At 38.5% G+C, this 23,997-nt stretch overlaps 1 protein-coding gene and 1 pseudogene across 1 annotated transcript; one reads left to right on the top strand and one right to left on the bottom strand.

Annotated features, from left to right (window-relative positions):
• Positions 1-9,789: 9,789 nt before the first annotated feature.
• LOC143657420 (olfactory receptor 2T27-like) lies at positions 9,790-10,799 on the bottom strand. The gene has a single exon (XM_077129784.1). The coding sequence runs from the start codon at positions 10,714-10,716 to the stop codon at positions 9,790-9,792; it is 927 nt and encodes a 308-aa protein (XP_076985899.1). The 5' UTR covers positions 10,717-10,799.
• Positions 10,800-11,574: 775 nt separating this feature from the next.
• LOC143657413 (crk-like protein pseudogene) lies at positions 11,575-17,070 on the top strand (annotated as a pseudogene).
• The last annotated feature ends 6,927 nt before the right edge of the window (positions 17,071-23,997 follow it).

Below are 23,997 nucleotides of genomic sequence, written 5' to 3'. Positions count from 1 at the left end.
TTAATTATTTATGTGGAACAGTAAAAACAATAAAGAGAACAAAACAATACATGACATATAAAGTACAACACATAAAAATAGATTAATATAATAGGGCAGCAAATTTAAGAATTATTCCTGTATTCATATTTTTTCAAAATCATTTTTAAAAAATATCAGCAGGCCAATTGAGAAATAGACTTTGCAATTCACGGTAATGGAGCAAAATCCATTTGAATGAAATATGAAACAATAAATATCTTTGCATTATTTAATGGAAGCAACTGTGGGTAATTTATATGAAAGAGAAAATAGCAAAATAATATTTCTAAGTGCTAATGTAGGAGAATACATTTATGATCACTGTGTAGAAAACAACTTCATAAATGGACAAAGAAAACATTAATCTCAAAAAAATCCTTGAGACATATTATCAAATGAAATCTTAAAATTTTATTTTTTTAAAGAAACAAAAAATGTAAGGCAAATTAGGATTAAAATAATGTGTTTTCACATAGACATATTAATGAATTCTTATAACTTAAATATGTAAAATAATAATCCAACAAGTCACTAACAAAGTTCAAAATCACAATAAAACTGGGGAATAAACTTGGGAAAGGAGATAGAAAAATATATAAACATGTACAAAATTATTCAGGCTGTAAGAGATTGAGAGAAATTGTGTTTATAATCCACCAAAGTGGCAAAAATGATTCAAGCAACTCTAATCCTTGATAATTTTTAATAGATGCTTTAATGCCTGCAAGAGAACAGCCAAATCAAAGTATCTCTTACAATTATGTGGAATATCTAATGCTTTTAATTTAATTTATTGATTTGAGGAAATGCTACCTGTTTATTTTATATGAACACTGTCAATGAATTGATTGGATGGAGAGACATAAGAAAATGATATAAAACATCCAATATATACTTAAATGCCAGTGATGGCATATAGTTTCTAATTCTAGTAATTGAGATGGCTTTTGAATGTAAAACTGATGTAAAGGGATGCATAGACAGGATAAACTGACCAGACAATATTGTATTGGTTTTACAATTAAGGTATTGGTGAATGTGCTATTTTTCCAATAAAACACAGAGGCTATTGAATGTCCAAGAAGAAAATCAATAAACTTGAGGTAAAACATTCCATAATAAGAATGAAGACCAGGATTGTTATAGAGCAAAATATAGAAATATTTTCAAAAAAACATGAGTTAACATATTCCTCACTGCCAGTTTATTTGACATGATGTAAAAACACAAACCATAAAGAAAATGATAAATATAACACCACCAATGCAAATAACGATTTTTCAAGCATGTCAACATTACATGGGTGAGGATCCTGTCCAAAGAGGTGCAATACTTTTATCACATAGGCAACTGTAAAATTTGTATACAGATTGTATAAAGAATTTCTAAAAATCAAAGTCAAATGAAGCACTGAATACATTCATATTTAAAATGAAAGTAAAATAACTTACAACAAATACCAAAATGATGAAATGCAAATAGTTGAAAAACATGAAGATTTGCGGTCTTGTTATTCATCAAGAATATACAAAGTCCCAAGACATTAAGCTGCATACTCATCAAACAAGCAGACAGTTAAAATGTGAAATAACACATTTTTTAATGTTGTGGAATAAAATAACTCTTACTCAAGTGTGCTTAATTAATACAACAATTTGGAAAATAGCTTTGCTTTACCTAGTAAATTTTAAGATTTTCATACCCTTTGACCTAACAATTACAGTCATAGGCATGCCTTCATAAAGTTTGTGTCATTTAGTACCAGGACACACGCAGTAATGGTGGTGGAACTGTTCACAATAGCTAAGGACTGGAAAAGATGCAAATGTTCACCAACAATAGAAGTTTTAGTAATTTATGTTAATGTTATGCAATAGGAAGACATGAAAATAAACTACAATTAAATTCAAAATATTAAAGGAGTTTCATGAGTGAAATGTCATTCAAAGGAAAGAAGATGTAAAAATACTAAATATGGATTAATTTATTTAAATTTTAAAGTATTCAAAATTCTTCCTTATTTTTCACAGTTATATAAAATGGAAAAGTTCCCTTTTATTTCAAGTTTTCTTTGTGCTTATCAGGAAACGATGCTGATTCTGACAAAGGTTTTTTTTTAATCTAATAAGATTTAAAAATTTTTTTTGTTCTGTATGTGTGGTGCATTGATTGATTTGCATTTGTTGAACTACCCTTGCATTCCTGGAATAAATCTTACTTGGTCATAGTAAATAATCTTTTAAATGTACTGTTTGATTCTGTTTGCTAATGATTTGCTCATGAGTTATGCATCTATATTCACAAAAAATTAGTCTCTAATTTTTTTTTCTTGCGATGTTCTTTTCAGTCTTTGGTATCAGGGCAGTGCTGGCCTCATATAATGAAGTAGCAAGTGTTTCTGCCCCATAAATAATTGGGAAAATTTTGAAAACCATTCATGTTAATTAACCATGTAGCCATCTAGTCTTGAAGTTTTCCTTGATGGCAGGTTATTGGCTATTTGTTCTTGAGGTTTTCTATTTCCACATGAGTTAATTAGGTGATTTTTGTATTCATATTAAGTTTTCTACTTTATCCAGATTATTTAATTTGTTGAGATACATTCATTTTTAGAACTCTCTTATAATCCTTTTTAAAATTTCTTTAAAGCAAGTAATTTATCCATTTCATGTCTGAGTTTAGCTGTTTATGTCTTTTATCTTTTTTGTCAATCTAGCTGTGTGAATTGTATTGACTTTTCAAAGAATCAACTTTTTAAAAATTCTCCGAATTGTTCTTCTATGATCTATTTCATTTATCTCCACTCTAATAATATTTCCTTCCTTCTGCTGACCTTGGGTTTACTTTGAGCTTCTTTTGCTTTTTTACCACACCATAATTCAAAAGAACAACATCACAAGGTTCTATTTACACACCCACAGGAATGGACTAAAATTAAGGAACATTTTTTTTTTTTTACTTGGTTTGCTTTCTGGGATACATAATTCAGTCCACTATGGTATGCCATCAGAGCCCACAGAAGAAATGGTTTTCCATTATGCAAAACATTCATTCCATCACATCTCAAAAGTCTTAAGTCATGTAATAAAAAACTATGAGTCCAGAATCTCATCAAATCAGCTAGGGGTGTTTCCATCCTGGGCAAAATTTTGCATCTGGTGGATCTTTAGAATGTAGAATATAATTTGTTTCCAAAATACCTTGGTATGTTAGCCATAGGGTAAACAATCCCATTTCAGAAAGGAGAAATTATAGGAAAACTGGGGTCAGAGGTCCCATGCAAGTCTGGAAAATGGCAGGACCAAATGTACCTTGATTGCAAGGTCTGAGAGTCATCTGAGGATTAATCCTTTTACCTCTTGACCTCAAAGAGCAGCAGCCCCTTGCTTTCCAATTAATTGTACAGCAGCCATGCACTTCCAGAAAAACAGAGTGTATGTCCACTCTCCAACCATCAGAACTGTGATGATGCTCAAGTAGAATACAGGGATATATGCTGTATTCTTCTACCCCATCATATTAGAGCATTAGGGTGTGGCATGCTTGCTGAACGTAGTGGTACAAGGACTACCCTCATCAAATGCTGAGTCAGATGGCTTGTCTCCTTCAAGTACAGGGTTGGCTGTGCCCTTTATATACATGTGGCTGGGTTTTCTCTCTTGGCCTGAGATAATCTTTTTTCTCCAGAACTCTGTTTCCATATTTCTCTCCTTGGCATTCTTTTGCCTTCAGTTGGTCCCTTCTCTGTCCCTTCCAGCCCACTTTGGTAGTGCTTCTGTCCATATCGATTTGCAGTACAAGGGGCTCCAAAATATCAGACAAAAGAACTTTCCATATATATTTCCTGAATCACTGCCTTTTAAATCCTGACTTCCACTGAGAATGTTGTATGGATCCACGTTCAGCCATATGTTCTTCAACAAGGCGCTGTTCACTTAAACTATAAAAGGATCATGGTTCTTTGGAGAATCACTTCCTGAAAGTTCAGGGAGGTCCCTTATAGATCCCCTCCTTGCCTTAGCCTCAGAGAACTTTATCTGGATACACCGAGTCTATTCAAAACAAAAAATTTATACTTGAATTTGTGCTGAACAGTTTAACTATCAGCTTATCCCTTTCCTCTAACATTTTACTATAAACTGCATGTTAGTCAAGTTCGCACGTTCCACAATTGGCTTGCATATCTTTTCAGCTAAATATTGAAGTTCATTGCTTACATGTTCTATTTTTAATCCAATATCAGGACACAATTTTACCAAGTTTTCAGCTTCTTTATAACAAGGAACACTTTCCCTCCAGTTTCCAATTACACATTCAACATTTCTTTCTAAGCCTCCTTGAAGAACTTAAATGTTCATATTTCTACCAAAACTTTCTGCAATACAATCTAATCTTTTTCTGACCCCTCAATCCATTTTTATGTATTTGTAATTGTAAGAGCCCGATTTTCAATACCAAAAATTGTCTTAGTTTCCTGGCTGGTATGAGAAATACACCACAACAGAGTGGCTTCCAACAAGAATTCAACGGCTCTTGGTTTCCAAAGCTACAAGGCTTGCTTCCTCCAAGGTTCAGTAGCATTCTTGCTTTCTGGCGATACTTGGGTTCCTTGGCTTTGCTGTCACATGGAATGTCCTTTCTTTCTCTTCCAAGTTCTGTTGATTTCCAGGTTCTTTCTCCCATGTAACTGTTCCTTCAAGAAGCCTCCATAAAAGGTGTAAATCCCAAACTCATTCAATTGACTCACACCATAACAAAATATAATATCTTCAAAAGGTCTTATATGCAATAGGAATGGATGAAAATTAGCAATACCTGCTGCTCCAGCAGCACATGTTTTAACCTACCACAATTGCCAAGTTTATTCTGATCCAGTTGGGAGTTTGTCTGTGTTAACTGTTTGCTGTAGCTGTAAGTTATTACAGGTTAGTATATCCTCTGGTTTCCACGGTTTTGGCTCCCTTATTTTGCTTAGGGAATAAGTCCTAGAGACTTATTCTTCAATAAGGTGTCAACCTTACAATTCTTTCTGTTGTAATGAGCTGTGATCATTCAGTAGCTTTATTGATATCATTGTGTGGCATGGGGGAGGGGAAGAATTCGTAATCTATTGTGGGGTCTCTATCATTTACTTAAACTTTATCTCTAGGCTTCATTCCTGTTTCTCGTATTTGTAACACTTTCACTCTAATCTAGGAGAGAAAGAGAAGCTTTAGTGGGCTGTATTTTTTATTGACAGATATGAGAGTTTTGAGTTCAGCATTTCCCTTCCCCAACATGGAGGGGTAGAGGCAGTTGAAATTCAATATTTCCCTTCCACATGTCTCTTAAGCTCTATTATAATGCTTGTTAGTGTATTAGTCAGGATTCTTTAGAAAAACAGAGCCAATAGGAGATACCTGTAAATACGAGATTTATAAAAGTGTCTCACACACTGTGGTAATGCAAGAATCCAAAACCCGTAAGGCAGCCTCTAAAACTGGCAACTCCAATGAAGGGTCTGGATGAACTCTACAGGAGAGGCTAGATGGTGGAAGAAAAAGTGAAATTCCTCTCTTCTCCCTTAACAGTCTTCAACTGATTGGAACAAATCAAACTTATCTGATTATCTCATTTGCTGGAAACATGTCCTCAGTAGATAGTTGATGTAATCAGTCATAGCTCTAGTCAACTCTCTGTGATTTAGTAAACCAGCCTTCTGGTTTACCAATATTTACCAGCCAGCCACAAAATATCCTTTCAGTAATGGTTAGGCCAGTGCTTACCTGACCAGAAAACTTGACACCATCACCTGGCCAAGTTGACACCAAAACCTAACCACCTCAGTTAGGCTGTGGTAAAAGAGTTTCTCTTTAGGGCAGTCCTTTTAAAGGAGAACAGATAAATTTAGGCATATTTTCAAATGGTTGCTTTTTCCCTCTCCTTCTGGAAGTACAAGGGGGAACGTCCATCCATTTTCACAGCAGAAATTTTGTTTGGTTTTTAGAAATAAGACTCATGAGAGCATGGTCACACTAAAGCTGGGTCTTCTGGACTTTTTAACTCTAGATGTCCATGCTGAATATCCACAAATTGACCGATTGAATTCCAGCATTCTTACTTTTACTGACTCCAGCAGAGAGCTTCTGTTTCTGTACTTCTCAAGATTAGCAGTAAATTCACACTAACCACCTGTATTCTGTTTTCAGGGCAGTGGATTAACTTGTAAAATCAACTATCTCATAGACATATGAAGAATTGTTTTTCAGATTATTCAGTATTTTTCTTGCTGTTTGTTTGGGAATGATGATTTTGAAGAAAATAATACACTGTGCAGGAGACTGGAAGTCTAAGAAATGTACTATATACCACATGATCTCTGAAATATCCACAAAAAGGATTTTTACTGATTCCAAAGATTTTTCAACAAATGATGACTTACAATCTTATACCAAATGATATGTTACAAAATGAATATATAGGCAGAAAGAAGGTAAAAAACACTGTATAAATAACATTTTAACAGTTCAAAAATGTTGGTATCCTAAAAATTATGAGAAAAAAACATACAATTCTCTCTAAAAATTAATATCATTTAATAGTATTGTTGCATATGTGAAATATAAATAATTAGCACAAAGCAACAGTTAAAATGAATGGGACAGGGTGGTGTGAAGATGGGTCAGTGGAAGAATTCTCACCGGCCATGCTGGAGACCCGGGTTCGATTCCCAGTGCCTGCCCATACCAAAAAAGGAAAAAAATTAAGGGAACAAAGACAAGATATATCTCATTAGACAGATTTTTTGTTTTTTTTTTAATATGAGCGATATTGAGGTATAATTGAGATACTACACAATATATCAATTTATAGTGTACAATCCAATATTTTTTAGTATATTCACAGGCTTATACAAACATCACCACAAAAACCAGCCACACACACATTAGCAGGTTTTCACACCAAAAGAGTGGAATGTTGAGATTGCAAATACTGGAAATGCTGGAATGGCCTTATAAATGGGTAAGGGGAATATTCTGGAAGACTTGTCAGGTGCTTGAATGGAAAAGGCTTAGATTGCTTAGAAGATAATATGTTAGAAATATGGACACTAAGATACTTCTAAGGAGGTCTTAGACAGAAATAATGAATGTATTATTGAAAACTGGAAGAAAGACAATCCTTGTTTGAAAGTGGCAAAGAATTTGGCAAACTGAGTCTTGATGTCATATGTAAGTCAGAATTTAAAAGTGATGAGTTTGGATATTTAGCTGAGGAGATTTCCAAACTAAATGTGGAAACAGGACTCTGGCCTTCCCCTGCAGCTTATAGTGAAATGCAAGAGGAAAAGGATAAGTTGAGAACTGAGCTCTTGGGTACAAAGAATTGGATGGTTTGGAAAACTCTGAGCTTCTGGAAAGCAAGTTCACAGAGAATGCAGGGCTTAACTGAACATGGAATCAGCCAGCCATTTCAGTGTGAGTCAGGATTCCAAATGCAATTATACAGAAAGTATTTGTGCAAAGTCCTATTGTCTGATGATTGCGACCCCCTGTTTACTGCATGTTTAACAAGTGTTGGGTTTTTTTGTGATATTTGTATGAGTGGAACCACTTCCAACCTGACTAAAGGTGATGGAAAAGGGAAATATTGAAGAAAAAATGAATTCAAAATCAGAACCATGGAAGCTGGGTCATCTTAAGTGAAATAAGTGTTCCCTTCCATGTAGCTGGAAAGAGTGAGCATACCCTTAAGTTTGCACAGGTCTGGCCTTCCATCCCGTGGTTCAAGAAGGTTGTTACAATCCCAGGGTTCTCAGATGGCTGGCAGTTGCCCAGAGGTTTGCTGCCCCATTGTATATGAAAAGTGCTGCTGTCCCAGTCTTTAGAGAGGGTGGACCACATTACCTGGTGATTCGCAAGAGTCTATCCACCACTCCATTGTTCTGAAGGAGTTGAGCCTGTGCCCTAGAGATTGTGGACAGTCTGGCCACCACCCTGATGCTTGAGGAGGATGGCCCTAACCCCTCATGTTTTTGAGGATAGTGGGACCCAGGGCCTGACCATCACTCAAATGTTTAGTGATGTTGGACCCTACACCCCAGTGTTTGAAAAGAGCAGGACTACTGCACAAGCTCCTGGAAAGGATGGAGTTGCCACTCCATCAAGCCCTGAGGCCAAAACATTCTATAGATGGCTCTCAAACTTTGAAATTTAATGGAGTGTGCCCTGCAAGGTTTCAGAACTGTTTGAGACTTGTGATGACTGTTTTTTTCCCAGTTTCTCTCAATGGCAAAGGAAGTGTTCACCTGTGAATGTCCGTTCTTTGTGTATTGCAATTGGATAACTTGTTCAAAGTTTCACAGATCCAAAACTGGAGAATAATTATGCCCCAGGACAGACCATACTTGGAAATGATTTAATGAGTTTTTGTACATAGATTTGTAACTGAAATGATTTAAGGCTTTGGTGGGATTTTGATGGAATGGATGTATTTTATATATGGAAAGAATATTTCTTATGGGGACTCAGAAGGTCTAGAGTGATGGTTTGAGCTATATCTACACCAGCAAATAAATATTTAATTCAATTCTTAAGAGGTCCTTTTATAACTTAGAAAATTAACTAAAAGGTATTAAACTGTGTATAATAAATTTTGTTGTGAATTGGGTTTGCACATATATAGTCTTACATAAACATGTGCATAAATCTATTTTGTCATGTCCTCAATGTATGCTACTCACAAAATTTAATTGGGAATATATATATATATATATATATATATATATATATATTCATACATATGTATACATATGTATATATAAAGTAATGCTAAGCTTCAACCTATTTATTTTCAATTTAGAATACTTATGAGGGAACAAATTCCATAGGAAGTGGGATATATATATATATGTGTGTGTGCTTTCATGTTTATATATATATACAGAATATATATCTGTGTATATATATACTATATATATATCTGTGTATATCTATATACATAAATTTGTATATATATACATATATATACATGCATTTGTATACATATATACCTGTATATACATGTATACCTATACACATAGATATAACTATGTATTTGAATATATATGTAAGTATACATGAATAAATTGAAAAGAACCTAAACAGTGAATAACAGTTTAGAAGATTACCATATTTAATAGACTAAATTCTTATAACTGATTAGATAAATATTATTAAATTTTATAAATATAAATGTGCTTTCAACACATGTATTACTTCCTAAAAAAGTGGTGAGAACAGAAAAAAATATATTTTGGGGGCCATAGTAGAATAATATATTCAGATTCAACTGCTTCCTTGAGAATTAAAAATTTTAACTCATGAGAAATTTATTACAGGTGCTTTTTAAAATGATGTTACAATATTATAATGTTGTGATTTAGTAAGGAAAATTGTAAAACTCAGCACAGAGTCAATATTGCCTTGGTTGTGAATTTTTCTGCTGGACTAATATCAAAGGGCATTTGTGATCTCTATTGTCTGCAGGACCTGCAAATGCTGGTTGTCTTTTGAAATAGAGCATTCTGTATAACAGTTCTGTGACGCTCAGGGAAAGCTCAACGGGAAGTAAGGATCTGATCCATTATCATTTTGCCAAGGGTAGACTACAGAAATTTATGCATGAGTTGTCTTCAGAAAAGTGGTAGTTCGGATATTGTTGTTTTCTAACTGCTATAAATACCATTCTGTATATTAAGTCTGTCCTTTCCTGTCTTATTTGCAAATTATATCAATATTTTAGGGAAGTTTACCTTCCTAGAACTTTTCGGAAGGCTCCAGTCACCTCTTTGTTTCGAAGGCTGTAGATGAGTGGGTTCAGCATGGGAGTGAGGATAGTGTAGAAGACAGACACTATTTCATCCAAATCAGCAGAATGATAAGCCTTGGGGAGAAAGTACTTGATGATGGCTGTCCCATAGAACAGAGACACCACAATCATATGGGAGGAACAGGTTGTCAAAGCCTTTCTCATCCCTAACTTCGAACCCAATCTCAAAACGGTAGAGAGTATCTGCCCATATGAGGCCATAATGGCAGACATAGGAACCAGAAGGAACACAGCACAACTGACATACAGCCCGGTTTCATACAGAGATGTATCAGCACAAACGAGTTTCAGGAGAGCTGGAAACTCACAAAAGAAATGATGGATTTCCCGGGAAGCACAGTACGGGAGATTCAGAGTATATATGACATTGACCAAGGCATTGAGCAGAGCACCGAACCAGCTGCCAGCTACCATGAAGGCACAGACTGTAGGACGCATGAGAACTGAGTAATGGAGAGGATGGCATATAGCCACATAGCGGTCATAAGCCATGACTGCTAGGAGAAGGCACTCTGCACCAACAAGTGTTGTGAAGAGGAAGAGCTGAACCCCACAATTAATAAAGGAAATGGTATTCTTCCCAGACAGGAAATCAATGATTATCTTTGGGACAAACGTGGAGCTATAGAACAGGTCCATAAATGAAAGTTGACTGAGAAGGAAGTACATAGGCGTATGGAGTCGAGCATCCATCCAAATGAGAATCATCATCACAATATTGCCAACAACGGTCACAAGAAACACCAAAAGGATGAAAGAGAAGAGGAGACTAGGGACTCGAATGTGGTGAAATAACCCCAGGAGAACAAAGTCAGTTTCAGTTGTCTGATTAGTCCATCTCCACATCTTCTACTTCTTAATCAGTAGCCTGGATACCGTAGACAAAAATATTTATTCACACCAAAGATTGGGTCTACTTCCATTTTACAATGATATATGTTATGTTTCATAAAATGATATATGTTATGCTTCAACTATTATAAAATCTGTTTACCACAAAATGGTTCTCATTGCTATTGCAATATCAGTGTATTTTGATTTAATAGGTTTAATCCAAAAGTGCCAAGAAACTAAATACTCAGTATTTTAAGGAAACACATTTAGACCCCTTGAAATTTGGTAATGTTAATTTGCAAAACGTCATGAGAAACATACGTTCAATCATCTCTATATATTCTCTCCCCTCCATCATCTATCTCTCTCTATCTCTATATATCTATCAATTACTTTAACTAATGTATCTATATCTATATCTAATTCTACGTTTGGATATAGCCCACAAAGACCCTTAGAAACATTCTCTGCTTTTGCTAATCCTGATTTCCAAGAACTCTTTGTGAAAATGAGTTAACAGTAGTAACTGTTTTGCATAAAATATTTGAAATATTTTGATTGTTTTGCATATATTATTTTACCTTCATAACGTATCTTTAATAGATTACTCTCCTTACTTTCAAAAGGCAAGTTTGATTTTCAGAGAGATCAAATAAATTTGTCATATTTAGGCAACAGGTAAAGAACCAGGGCCACTCTCACATTTAAAAATTTCCATTTTCCTTGTTTCTTCTTGGCATGGTATCTGTTGTGGCCTCTAAAAGAAAAATCTTGTTTAATTGTTAACTATTTTGAAATAAACATGGTTAATTTATTTTCTTTTTTTGTAAGTTTATAGCTGAAAACAATGAACCATCTAAACGGGACTATATGAAGCCCAACATCCACCCAGATACCTGCTATGTGAGATTCAGTAATTTGAATCCATAAATTCAAAAGACTGTTGAGGATATGACAAACAAAAACAATAGATACAAATGAACAAGAAAATAAGTCATGACTGATATAAGTTGGCCAGAGGGCGTGGGGATGTTCACCTGTGTATAAGTCAGTAGAGCTGTGTGTGAAGCAAAACAAAGAGTACCTAGTTAGTTCAAAAGGGTAGTAGCCTAGTCTTAAGGGGGCTATATGGATAAAGCCTCGATTGATTCATTTTATTTTGTGGAAATCAGAAAGTGTTACACTGCACAAACAGTGAACCCTAAGTTAAACCATGGACTTTAATTATTAGGACATTTTTAAAAATGTGCTATCATCAAGTGTAACAAATTGTCCACACCAATGCAAAGTTTAGGTAGTAGAGTGGTATGAGGGAATCCTCTATATTGTGCATGATTTTTCTGTAAATCCATAGCTTCTCTAACAAAGAAAAAAAGTGAAGTGAGTAGATGGGTTAAATTTGCTAATGTAGAGACAGTACATTAATCAAGATATTCCTCAAAGTTTGGGGAATATTGAAAGCAACATATATGAAATCATCAAAAAATAAATTTCAAACAACAGAAAAAATGAATAGCCTCTTTCCTGGAAAACTGTAATCAAAGCCACTGGCTGCCACAGTCTATAGTGACTTATTTCTTATGGTTGGAAGCATGCCAATCTGTTATAATGCTCTCTTTAGGAAAATGTATGTAATTCCATATAATAGATATTGCCCCTTAATAAATATTACCTTTGATTATCAGAATACTACATTATATTATTTATGTTTATTTTAAGGGGTGTAAGCATATATATCATTTAGTACTTCAACAAATATTGAACGAATAGAAAATAACTGAATAGCAGGAAATAATTCAAAACACTGTGGACTCATTACCATGGCTTAATCTCAGGGATGCTCCACTCTGCTAAAAATAAATAAATTCTGATTTGTATTTTGATACTTCAATTTTTAATTCAAAATTTGATTTTATAAATTAATTTTTGAACTTTAAAATGCAAATGAAATGTAAAATATGCACTGTATTTAAAATCGCAGTATGCATGATGCTTATTTCTGAGTTTTATTTTCAGTTGATTGTTGAAAATTAAGTACTTATTTCATCTTTTTTAGCATTTTCTTCAAACAAGTCAACTCAATTAATTAAAAAGTAAGAATTGACTTAGGATTTAATTTGAATGGTTTTTATACTGTGCCTTATTACCAGTGTTCTTGAAACTTCATTCCTTTGGTCTTAAAGTAATGGAGGGAGGGATTAAAAATAATTTAATGAGAAAATCACATCAACAAACACACAAAGTAGTTGTGTTCTTGAGAGTGAATTAATTTGGTTGTCTCTAATTGTAATTGCTTCATTGAGTATGCATACATATATATATATATATATACACACATATATATATGTAATGGAGTCGGTTGTTCTGAATCAGTGGCACATGTGTCGATTAGAGAAATGCAGATACAGACTAAGATACAAGGAGTATGAAATAGTTCCTTATTAAAGTGCCCTCTGTTATATCCTAAATAGTCTCTTAATTTGTTGTATTCCCTCCCACAAAATGGTTTTATAGAACCATCAAGAGACTTTTGACAATCAAAAAGAATTTTGGACTTTGGAATTCTGCCTGTTCTCCCTTTTTTTTTTTTAACCAACAAATATATTGATATATGATTCCCTAGAGTGGCAAGCGTTTAGGAAATGAGTATTTTGTTCTTTGCAATTCATGTTGAACTATAAATCAATATGTAAAGAGGTAGACATAACCGCATACTGTGGTTTTCATAAGAACATATAATATTACCTTGTGTTGATCAAGCGATTTTCACAAATGATATTTCATATACTGCTCCATAATTTGGTGAAAAGATTATTTTTTCTCATCAATGTATTGATAGATAATTAGTACTTTTAATTACCTTTCAAAACAAAGTATGTTTTAATATGAAAAGTCAGTTCATTCATTTGAAGTAGAATGATCTAAGAATATGAAGGAAATAAAGGGCCATCCATCTTTTCCTCAACTAGTGAAGTTGTACATTTTATTTCATATGTGTAAAAAAGCAATCAAATATCCATTCACATATGCACAAACATTTCTGGGAGAAAAGGTTTTATTTCTGCCTATTATGATTTTTCCATGTAAATGTATCAAAATTTATGCAATATTTTAGTTTAAAAAGTCAAAATTCTTCCATTTAGAACAGTTATTATTTTTTATTTGAATTCACAATGGTAAATAAATAAATGAATAAAAATTAATTAACATCTTCAAGTGCTTATTTTAAAAGATATTCAATGACTATTAACAATGTATTCTTTGCAATTCAAAGACTGTTTGAGACCATGTTCCTTGTCTTGTTAATGAAGAACTTATGGCCTCAAACACAGGTTGTTAACAGAAAAAATTGGTAGGTAAGGTGTGCTCAATTTCATGTATAGCTCTCAAAATAGAATCGATTATTGTGTAACATCACTTTTAGCTGTGCTGCAAAAACATGGCTGAGAACGTCGAGTGAATTAACCACTCGTAATAGTAACATCATCTTGCCTATTATCATTTGAATATTTTGGCTTAAAAGTAAATCCTATACATTTTTTTCAGGAATACTAGATATAGTTTAACATACCGTTTATAGTTTACCTCAGAATATCAGCAAAACTCTGCTGATGTAAAAAAAAAATGCTGCACAAAAAGTATCCAGATTCATCTTCCTTTGCTGTCAGGGCCACACATAGCCAAGGAACTAAGAAGGTCAAATACAACACAGAGGTCTCTACTGTGACCGCTGAGGTTTGGTGCAATTTATAATTCCACTTGCACTGTCCTCAGAGGAAATGTCCCTTGTCTGCCCTTCTGGTTCCTTTAGTTAGGCCAATGCGCTTATTCCATTGCCCTTTGAATGCTCAAATTAAGCAAGTCTATTCTTTTGGAAACAAGCAAACAAAAATAGCAATCAGTCACATAAGCATGCATTTACCAGCCCCAGCTAACTTCATCTGAGAACTGGAAAATTGCCCTGAAATCCCAGGACAGAATTTAACAACTGCTGCCTTGAATGCAGAGTGAGTAGGTTTTCCTTCTGGCTTCACTACTTAGTGAGTTCAGATATGTTACTTAACTTTTCTTGCACTTGGTCTTTCATCTACAAAATGGGGCTAACAAAATTCATGCTATAGGGTTCTGTTAGTATAAAGTGAATTGCTTAATGCAAATCTCATGAAAGAGTGCTAGGTGTTGGGAAATATTAAATGTTTCACAATATGAAGCTGAGTTTTGATTTTTATAAATTGGTATAATAAGAATTGTGAATTGATCTGTAATGTATATTTTTATTTTTCCCACTGGTTTCATTAAATACACAAATAACAAATTTGAATGAAGAGAAATGTATTTTATTTAATGAAGTATATATGTGACTCCATCAATTTATTGAGTATCAGGCATCTTGGCTCAAAATAACAAACAATATGCATGCACATGTTCGTATATACACAAACACACAACATATACTTTATATATATACAGAAAGTTCCTTGGTCTATTTCATTTTGAGATATTCATCCTCATTCATTGCTTTTTGTTCGTGTATTTATGTAATAGACACATTTCATTAAAGGTTTCTGAGCTTTGTAATCCCCAAATGATCACTGTCTATTTCTTCTCTATATGTGGGGAGGTAAACAAACACCTAGACCAATCCTCAGGATTGAGTTATGCTGAAAACTGACATCTATGGCTGCATATGGGATATCGAAGAGGATCCTTAAAGGCAGAGTTAAGTTTAAGGTCCTTGTGTGTACATGACATTAAACTAGTTTAAATTTCATTGAGTACTTCTCCTGTGCTAAGCAGTTTTAAGTGCTTTATGTATTTATTAAATCCTCAAACCTCCCATTGTCCCTCTTGATAAGGCACTATTAATAAAATCTGAATTTATCAGATTTAAAAGTTGGCTAATATCACACAGATATCAAGTCATGGGGCCAACAGCTCATTCTGTGTAGGACCCGTCAAGGCCTCAGTTCTTGTGGGCCATGTCTTAGAGCCCCACAACAGTGAATACATTATGAAAGAATTGGGCATTTTTGCACTCTAATGACATTTTAATGACAGTGTTAAAATACAAGTGAAAATATCTTCATTAAATTGCACTTAAAAAATATAGGTACGAGCCGCGCGCTGAGCAGAGGCGGCGGTGGCAAATCGCCTCTCCGGCGCCAGCCACGTGCTGCTGCGGCTCGCGGGCACCGGCTGAGCGAAGCCGCCTCGGAAGCGCGGCGCTCCTCGCGTCTCTGCCGAGCCATGGGGGTGCGCAGCCGGCACCTTCCCAGCCAGACGCTCCCGGAGGCACAGTCGGTTCGCGGGACCTCCCGAGGCCACGCTGGCCTCCCCGGCCCCGGGCCCTGCCCTGCACTCGCGAGCAGGCTCCACTGCGCCCCCGCCCCGCGCCGAGGCGGCCCGGGAGAGGTGCGGGCTCTGTCCTCTGAGCGCGACTGGAGGTGTGCGAAGAGCCCCTTCCTTGCGTCGCAGCTGTCGCCCGGGCTCGCAGGAAAGCCCCCGGCCCGCCACGACGTTCTCTGCCAGATTCGACTCCTCCGACCGCGCGGCCTGGCACGTGGGGCGGCCAGGAGGCGCAGACCCGGCTGTAGGGGCAGCACCAGGGAGGGTTCCTAGTGCACGGCTCCTCCGGGTCCGAGAACTCGCGGTCTCTCACTACATGATCAACTCGCTGCCCAACCGCCACTTCAAGATCCGAGACCCCGAGTTCGACCACCTGCCTTCCCTGCCGGAGTTCCGCAAGATCTGTACCGGAACACCACCACCCGCACCCAGCCCGGGCCCAGATATCCAGACCCACTGATGGGGTCGGTATCAGCATCCCACCTGCCTACAGCGGAAGAAAATTTGGAATATGGAATCTGGAAGAAAATCTGTATGATTTTCCTGGGACTGATGCTGAAGACTTGCTGTTTAAGTAGGGTGAGACCCTGGTGGTAGGTGGAAAAGCTGGAGGAGCTGGGGTGGAGTGCCGGCAACAAGGATGGCCTGCTCGGCTTGATCCCGTCCCTTAGGTTGAAAAGCTTGTGGATCCTCCTCACACGGGAAGCTGGGAAATAGGAATTCAGCAGTTACGGGGTCAAAGAAACTGCTTGTGCCTTTGCTCAACCTCAGACCACACCTGCAGTTTCCAGTACTCCTGGGCGGCAGTCAGCCCTTTGCCATTCATGCAGGAATGGACCTGTCTCTGGGAAAGCCATCCAGAAAAGATTAGTGGCACTGTGAAAGTCACAAGGATGGCTATAAATGGCCAGTGGGAAGGTGAGGTGAATGTTCGAAAAGGGCCTTTCCCCTTTATGCACATCAAAATCACTGACCCTCAAAACCTGGATGCAAGCGCATGAATTGTGGTTTCCCTGCCTCTTGCTGTTTTGTTGTCCTGCCTGTTATCTTCTCTCTGGAATGGGAAAGCATTCTCTCTCTAGGCAAGTTACTGCAACCACTGCCAGCCTTCTGCAGAACAATGGACCCGTGCACACTTTAATACACTTAGCAGGCTGCCCCTGGCATTTGTGCCATACTTGTATTGTCACAGACCAGCCAGGTTTAGAGTTCTTTGGGTCATAAACTGGTGGAAGCACACAGGAGGAGAGATGAGTGCAGGGTCTTTCTCCTCCTCAGGGTTCTGTTTCTCTCATACTCTTCAGAGACAGAGCCCACGGCCAGGTATGGCAATTTGCTGCCCTCTAAGTCACCGTGGCTCGGCTGCCATCCTTGTTTCCCTTTGGAGGACAGAGGAAATGAACTTTAAAGAAGAGAGAATTCCTTTCTAAACTCCCCACATCTGGCTTTTGTTTTGTTTTCTTTGCTTTGGGTTTGCATTTGTAAGACTGATGTTCTGAACAGGTGTGTAAGCAGTGGATTGGATTTTTATGATCTGAAAGGGATGGCATGTGCCTCTGAGCTTTCAAAATGGATCTCGAACTAAAGGAATATGAAGAGAATGACCCTGAAAGTGGGGCCTTAATTGTCTTGTTGGTAATACTTTGTTTTGCCATAGAGCAAACAAAACAAAAACAATCAGCAGTTTTGGCCCACCGACGTGAATATACAGCCTTTTGGATTATGTTGCCCTCAAAAGTATAGGGGTGCTGATTTTGGGAAGGCTTTGCCTGTTTGCTAGTGACAGGAGTTGGGGTGGGGGTGTGGTTTGTGGACACTAGCAGGTCTCTAAGTTTTCCATGAATGCTCCTCTTTAAGGTATGAGACCTGGGACTTAAAATTCTTTGAGGGCGTTCATAGAATCAGTGCATTGAATTGAGCCCATGAACTCTAGTCCTTCCATTCTGGGGCTGTAGCTGACCAGGCTGCCAGAGAAAGGCAGTGCTGCTAAGGGTGGCTCTACAGGCTTGGCAGCCATGATGCCTCCAGGCAAGAACACGCAAGCACTGAAATGGCGAATGCCTCCATGCGTAATGCTTCAGTGACTAGGGAGAACTGTCAACCAATCTATGCTAATCATTGTGGTAGTTAGATTCAGTTGTCAACTTGGCCAGGTGAACGTACCTAGTTTTGTTGCTGTGGACATAAGCCAATGTACATGAACCTCATCTGTTGCTAATTACATCTGCAGTTGGCTAGGAGGCGTGCCTGCTGCAATGAATGATGTTTGACTTAATTGGCTGGTGCTTAAATGAGTGAGCACAATGCAGTACAGCCTAAGCAGCTCGGCATTCCTCATCTCAGCACTGGCAGCTCAGCCCAGGCCTCTGGGGGTGCAGAAAGAAGTCACCCTGGGGAAAGTTGTTGGAACCCAGGGGGCTGGAGAGAAGGCCAGCAGAGACCATCCTGTACCTTCCCATGTAAGAAAGAACCTCAGGGCGGGCCGCGGTGGCTCAGCGGGCAAAGTGCTTGCCTGCTATGCCGGAGGACCTCGGTTCGATTCCCGGCCCCAGCCCATGTAACGAAAACGGAGAAACAAAATACAATAAAACAAGAAAATGTTTAAAAGATGTTTCCCTTTCTTCCTCTCTTCCTTCCTTCTATCCTTCCTTCCTTCTCTCTGTCTTTCTAAAAAAAAAAAAAAAAAAAAGAAAGAACCTCAGTTAAAAGTTAGCTGCCTTTCCTCTGAAGAACTAATGAAATAAATCCCGTTTTATTAAAAGCCAATCCATCTCTGGTGTGTTGCATTCTGGCAGCTAGCAAACTAGAACAATCATTTACCCATTTGATGGGCTGCGTATACAGGCTGGCGTGAACAGGTGTGAGGCAGAGCCCTCATTTGCCGCACCCACGGAGCAGACCTCTGGAACCTTTATTCCATTCCATTTGCTCTCTCCTTTGGACAGTGGTGAAGATGAGCTTCAGCTCAGAATGAAGGTAACAGACCTAAAAAGTCACAGGAATCACGTTTATCATTTGCCATGCTCTGCTTTGAGATGGCCCTGGCTGTGAGAGGAGAGTCTGATGTTTTCAATTTTCAAGCCTGTTCTGGTGATAGAAATAGCAAGACAACCGTTCTTCCATTTTTTTAAAAATCAGTATTCCATCAGGCAGGTAATTGCCGCAGCAAAGGATCTTCAGAGGGCTCCTGTGATGACGTGAATGGTCCGCTGGGACAGATACCACCTTGGCTGAAGGCCATGGTTTTCCTGAAAAGGGTTAGTAGCCAGACAGGCCTAGCCTGGGCCCTCATGGTGTGCATGCAGCCATGTCCTGCAGCCAGGAAACAGGCTCTCCCGTCGCATGTCATCATCTGCACCTGAGACAAGTGTTTGCAGATAGTGGAATATGTTGCCTTGCACAAACTCAAGGCCTTTTTAAAGCTTGACACATTTTGGTTACAGCATTTGGCTGAGAGTACAAAGAAGTACCTGGCCATTTTGGAAAGCAAGGTGTTCTCAGCCTGTCTGCTCACCAAGAGCATGGCCCTCCTTGCCTGGCACACTTCAGAGGCCAGAGTACCCCATATACCTAGAATTTAGTTTCGTAATGAATCAGCTTGCTCACTTCAGCCTATGTAAATCTCTCCAGGGCTGCCCAGGAGTGTCAGTGACTCTGAACCCTTGATATGTGGCCAAAGTAGTAGCTTTTATTTAGAACCTCATCCCTGTTTCAATCAGGCAGGGAAACTTTCTTTTCACACTAAGTGTATAAGGATAGCACCACTGCCTTGGCCTGGTGCCTGGGTTCCCTGCTTCATAAAACTGTGTGGATGTGACCCCAAGGAGCCACCACCTGTCACAGGTGGGCTTCCCTTTACATATATTCACTGTTGCTGTTTAACTCCTGTGTGTCAGTTAAGAAAATATTTGGATATTAAATGAAATGTCACTATGGTTTTTTAAAGGGCAGTATCAGCTTGAGTCAGCACTTATTTATCCTGGGATGGACGTCTCACATGGGTCATCCTTGTCACCTCTGCACTGTTTGGTACCTCCTGAGGACACTTGATGAGGACATATTGACTGGCTTCCACTTGCAAGATTTGCTCGCCCAGATAAGACCTGTTGTGCTCCTAGCTGGAATACTGAAGGGGGGGAAAGAAGCTGTGCCTTCCTTGAGCCCACACCCCTGGCTCCGTGCTGTGTCCTTCACAGCCATTTACGATGGCGTGGCCTGTGTAGAGCTCACCACTCCAGCCAGGTGTGCTCAAAGATATAGGGATAGTTGTTCTTGAAAAGGGATGGAGAGTTTTTGTGCCAGGTGATTATAATTCAATCTTTTAATACTATGTTTATTAACCCCTGAAATGAGTGAATCTTGATTGTTTCAACACAGACCCTAAGACTAAAGCTCTCTATGGACACCACTGAGCCCTGCCTCAAACTCCACCCTCTGGGAGAAAAGCATGATGTACCCAGTACCTGCGGTCAGCACGGACACTGAGCTAGTTGTGTCTAACGGACTAGGACATTTCTCTGAGATGAGACCATGGGCTCTGCAGAAGGAGTAGTGATTCTTAGAAAAAAAATATGAATCTATCTTCACACGATAGGCTGTCAGGTCTAATCACTTCCACCCAAGTCTCATTTCATGGCTTCATGGCAGATGGAAACTGCAAATTACATTTCCCTGAATCTCATTCTTTGAATAGTTCATGTTTATCATCTGTCGATGGGAAGAATTTATACACAATTTAGAAAATTAGAAAAGAAGTAAATGAGCTATTCTTGGAGTCAGGTAGATGTGTAGACAGTATCAATATCAATACTGGTATTGACATTCCTGCTTTACTTATTTTAATGTTAACAAGTTGTTTCGTGTGTGTAGACTTCAGTATCCAAATGTGCCAATGCCATGTGCCTCCTAAATCCTTGGCATTTATTGTATTTATCCATTTCATAATACTTGAAACCATCTATATTTTCATAGGTAAAGTACTATGTACCAATAAAAAAAACCTCCCAATTTACAAACTAAAAGGAATATGAGAAATAGATGGCATTTAACAGAAGAAAAATATGGACATAGAGTGTTTGATATAATAACTGGCATTTGTCTCCCATCACAGTTTATGGCCCAATGCGGCACCTGCTCTGTCTTCTCTACTGCGTGTTTCTCCATCCCATCTCATGTTTCTTTTAAACTTGAAAATACTGTCTCTCCCTTTCTACTGCAGTAAACACTGAATATTTCAGCTTTAAATTATGTCCACAGTGATCAAGATTTACCTCTGATGGTAGGGAGAAGAATTAGATCCTAAAGTATTAATCATTCCATTTCTATATATGAAATAATGTAGTCATCAATAAAATAAGAAAATGTGAGGGTATTATTAAATTAATAATTCAATACAATTAGTTCAATCACATTTCATAATTTTTAGGTAAAAAAGAAATAGATGAGATATGTATTTTGGTCTACATAATTTTCTAAATACTTAGTAAGGTAGACAAGCAAAAAAATCCAATTTATTATTAAATCTGATCCAAAGATATGAAATGCATATATAAAATTTCTCATGCTAGAGTATGAGAATTTGGGGGGGGGGGTGCCTATTATGTTCACAGGTGTTATTGTTGCTCGGATTAATAACCACAAAAGGGGATTACAGGGCGGGCCATGGTGGCTTAGTGGCAGAATTCTCGCCTGTCATGCCGGAGACCTGGGTTCAGTTCCCGGTGCCTGCCCATACAAAAAAAAAAGGGGGGTGGGGGGATTCCATATAATATTGAACAAAAACTGAGCTCATTCAAAATGCAAAATGATTTTATGACATAACTGTACCGTATTTAACTATTCCCTTAGAATTCAAGTTACAGTATAATAAACAGGAGAATAATTTCATTTAATTATTTTAATGAAAATGTATCTCTACATAAGCCTGTTTCTGCCATAAATGTATGGGTTCTTCTAAATATGTATGTGTAAAAATGCTAATATTTTGAAAGTCTTTGCAGGGTATTCCTGGGTTATGGTGGAGTCACAGGAAGTGTGGTTTAGGTGCATGGGGCATGGAATGCCCAAACCCTGGCACAAGCGCCCTGCTCCCACACCTGACAGGTATGCACATGCGTGTCTGTGCCATGTGGCTCCCACCTGGTGCACATGTGCACACACACAACACAACCCCATATCTGTGCAAGAACTCACCTGTGGATTTGGGTAATACCCATCCCAAGTCCATGCAGGTGCACAACCTCATCGCAAACCGCGTGAGCTCTGCACATGCACACACCAGGGCCCACACCTCAGACCCACACATGTGTACACCCACATGCTGTCAGCCCCAGCACCTACACATCCATACCCCTTGACCCCTGCACACCACCCCCACTTCCCCAAACACATGCACACCCTTGTCCTACCTCCTGGTACAAGCACCCTGCTCCCACACCCAGCAGGTGTTCACGTACACATGCATGCCACACAGCCCCCACTGTGCACATGTGTGCACCCCTGATCCACCCCTCTGCATCTGTGCATCCATGCCAGGGCCCCACCCACCCCACAACATGTGCACACATGCCCTGGCACATGACTCATACCCTGGATTCGCTGAAACTTATACCCCACCCCTTCACACACATACATCCATGTTCTGGTCCCCATGGACACCATCCCCCAAGCAAGCACACCCCACACCCAGCTGTCCCTGGACCCCAACTCCTGTGCCCCAAACCCCACACCAATACTCACCATTCCCATGCTCCACATGCCCAGTCACATCCTGTCCATGCACCACCGCTTGTGCATCCACACAGCCCCCCTGATAAGCTTCTCGCCATGCTCTACCTGTGCCCCCCATACCATACCCTGCTCCTGTACTCCAAGGCCTGCTCAAGCTGCACCCCACCCTCATGAACACCACTCCACCCACCCACAACCCATGCCCCATGACACACACTCCTGGGCACCAGAACAGCACTCTGACCAATGTCTGTACCAGCGCGGTAACCCGTCACTGCACTGTTGTGCCCTGCCCCGTGCCTGCATCCTGCTCCACACCCATCCCACAAATAGAAACATTTAGACTACTGAAGGCAATCAACTTCCAAAGAAACCCTATCAAGGTAATTACATGCCTTGAAGGCAACAGAAAGCCACAAACATATGAAGATGCAGATAGAGCCCAGCCTAATGACCAGATGATGGCACCAGAGGAGACACAGACTTTGAACAACTAAGCGAAGGTGTTCATATAACTCTGCTAAATAAAATCAGTGTGTTGAGAAATGACATAAAGGAGATGAAGAAGACACTAGAAAAGCATAAAGAAGAATTTGAAAGGATAGAAAAATAACAGACATCACAATGATTAAAGGTTCTGTAGGCCCAATAAAAAATATATTAGAGACACACGACAGCAGATTTGAAGAGGTAGATGAAAGAATAAGCGAACTGGAGGATAGGGTAACAGACTTTGGACACAGAAAAGTGCAAATGACACAAAAAAAGAAGAAAGATTTCATTTGGATCTCAAGGAAATGAGAAACAAAATGAACCATGAAATAAAAGAATCATTGGTGTCCCAGAAGGAGAAAATTAGAGTAAAGGACTAGGAAGATAAGTTGAGGATATAATGGGGGAAAACTTCCCAAACCTTATAAAAGACATAAATTAGCAAATCAAAGAAGCCCAACAAACCCCAAAGAGAATCAATTCAAATAGGTCTACTCCAAGAGACATACTAATCATTCTGTCTAATGTTGAAGAGAAACAGAAAATCCTGAAAGTGGCAAGAGGAAAATGGCCTAGTACATAGAATGGAAACCACATAACACTGAATTTGGACTATTCAACCATAACTATAGAGGCAAGAAGTCAATGGTATGATATAGTTAAGATCCTGAAGAGAAAGATTTCCCACCAAGAATTCTGTAGCCAACCAAATGGTTCTTCAAAAGT

This window comes from Tamandua tetradactyla, chromosome 2 (genome assembly GCF_023851605.1).
Source record: "Tamandua tetradactyla isolate mTamTet1 chromosome 2, mTamTet1.pri, whole genome shotgun sequence".
Taxonomy (NCBI): domain Eukaryota; kingdom Metazoa; phylum Chordata; class Mammalia; order Pilosa; family Myrmecophagidae; genus Tamandua; species Tamandua tetradactyla.
The sequence above is the reverse complement of the archived record's forward strand: the minus strand, read 5'-3'. Positions and strand labels throughout refer to the sequence as shown.

Bases quoted from the DNA above. Each gene is read 5' to 3' on its own strand.
- LOC143657420 (XM_077129784.1), bottom strand. From the start codon at position 10,716: ATGTGGAGATGGACTAATCAGACAACTGAAACTGACTTTGTTCTCCTG.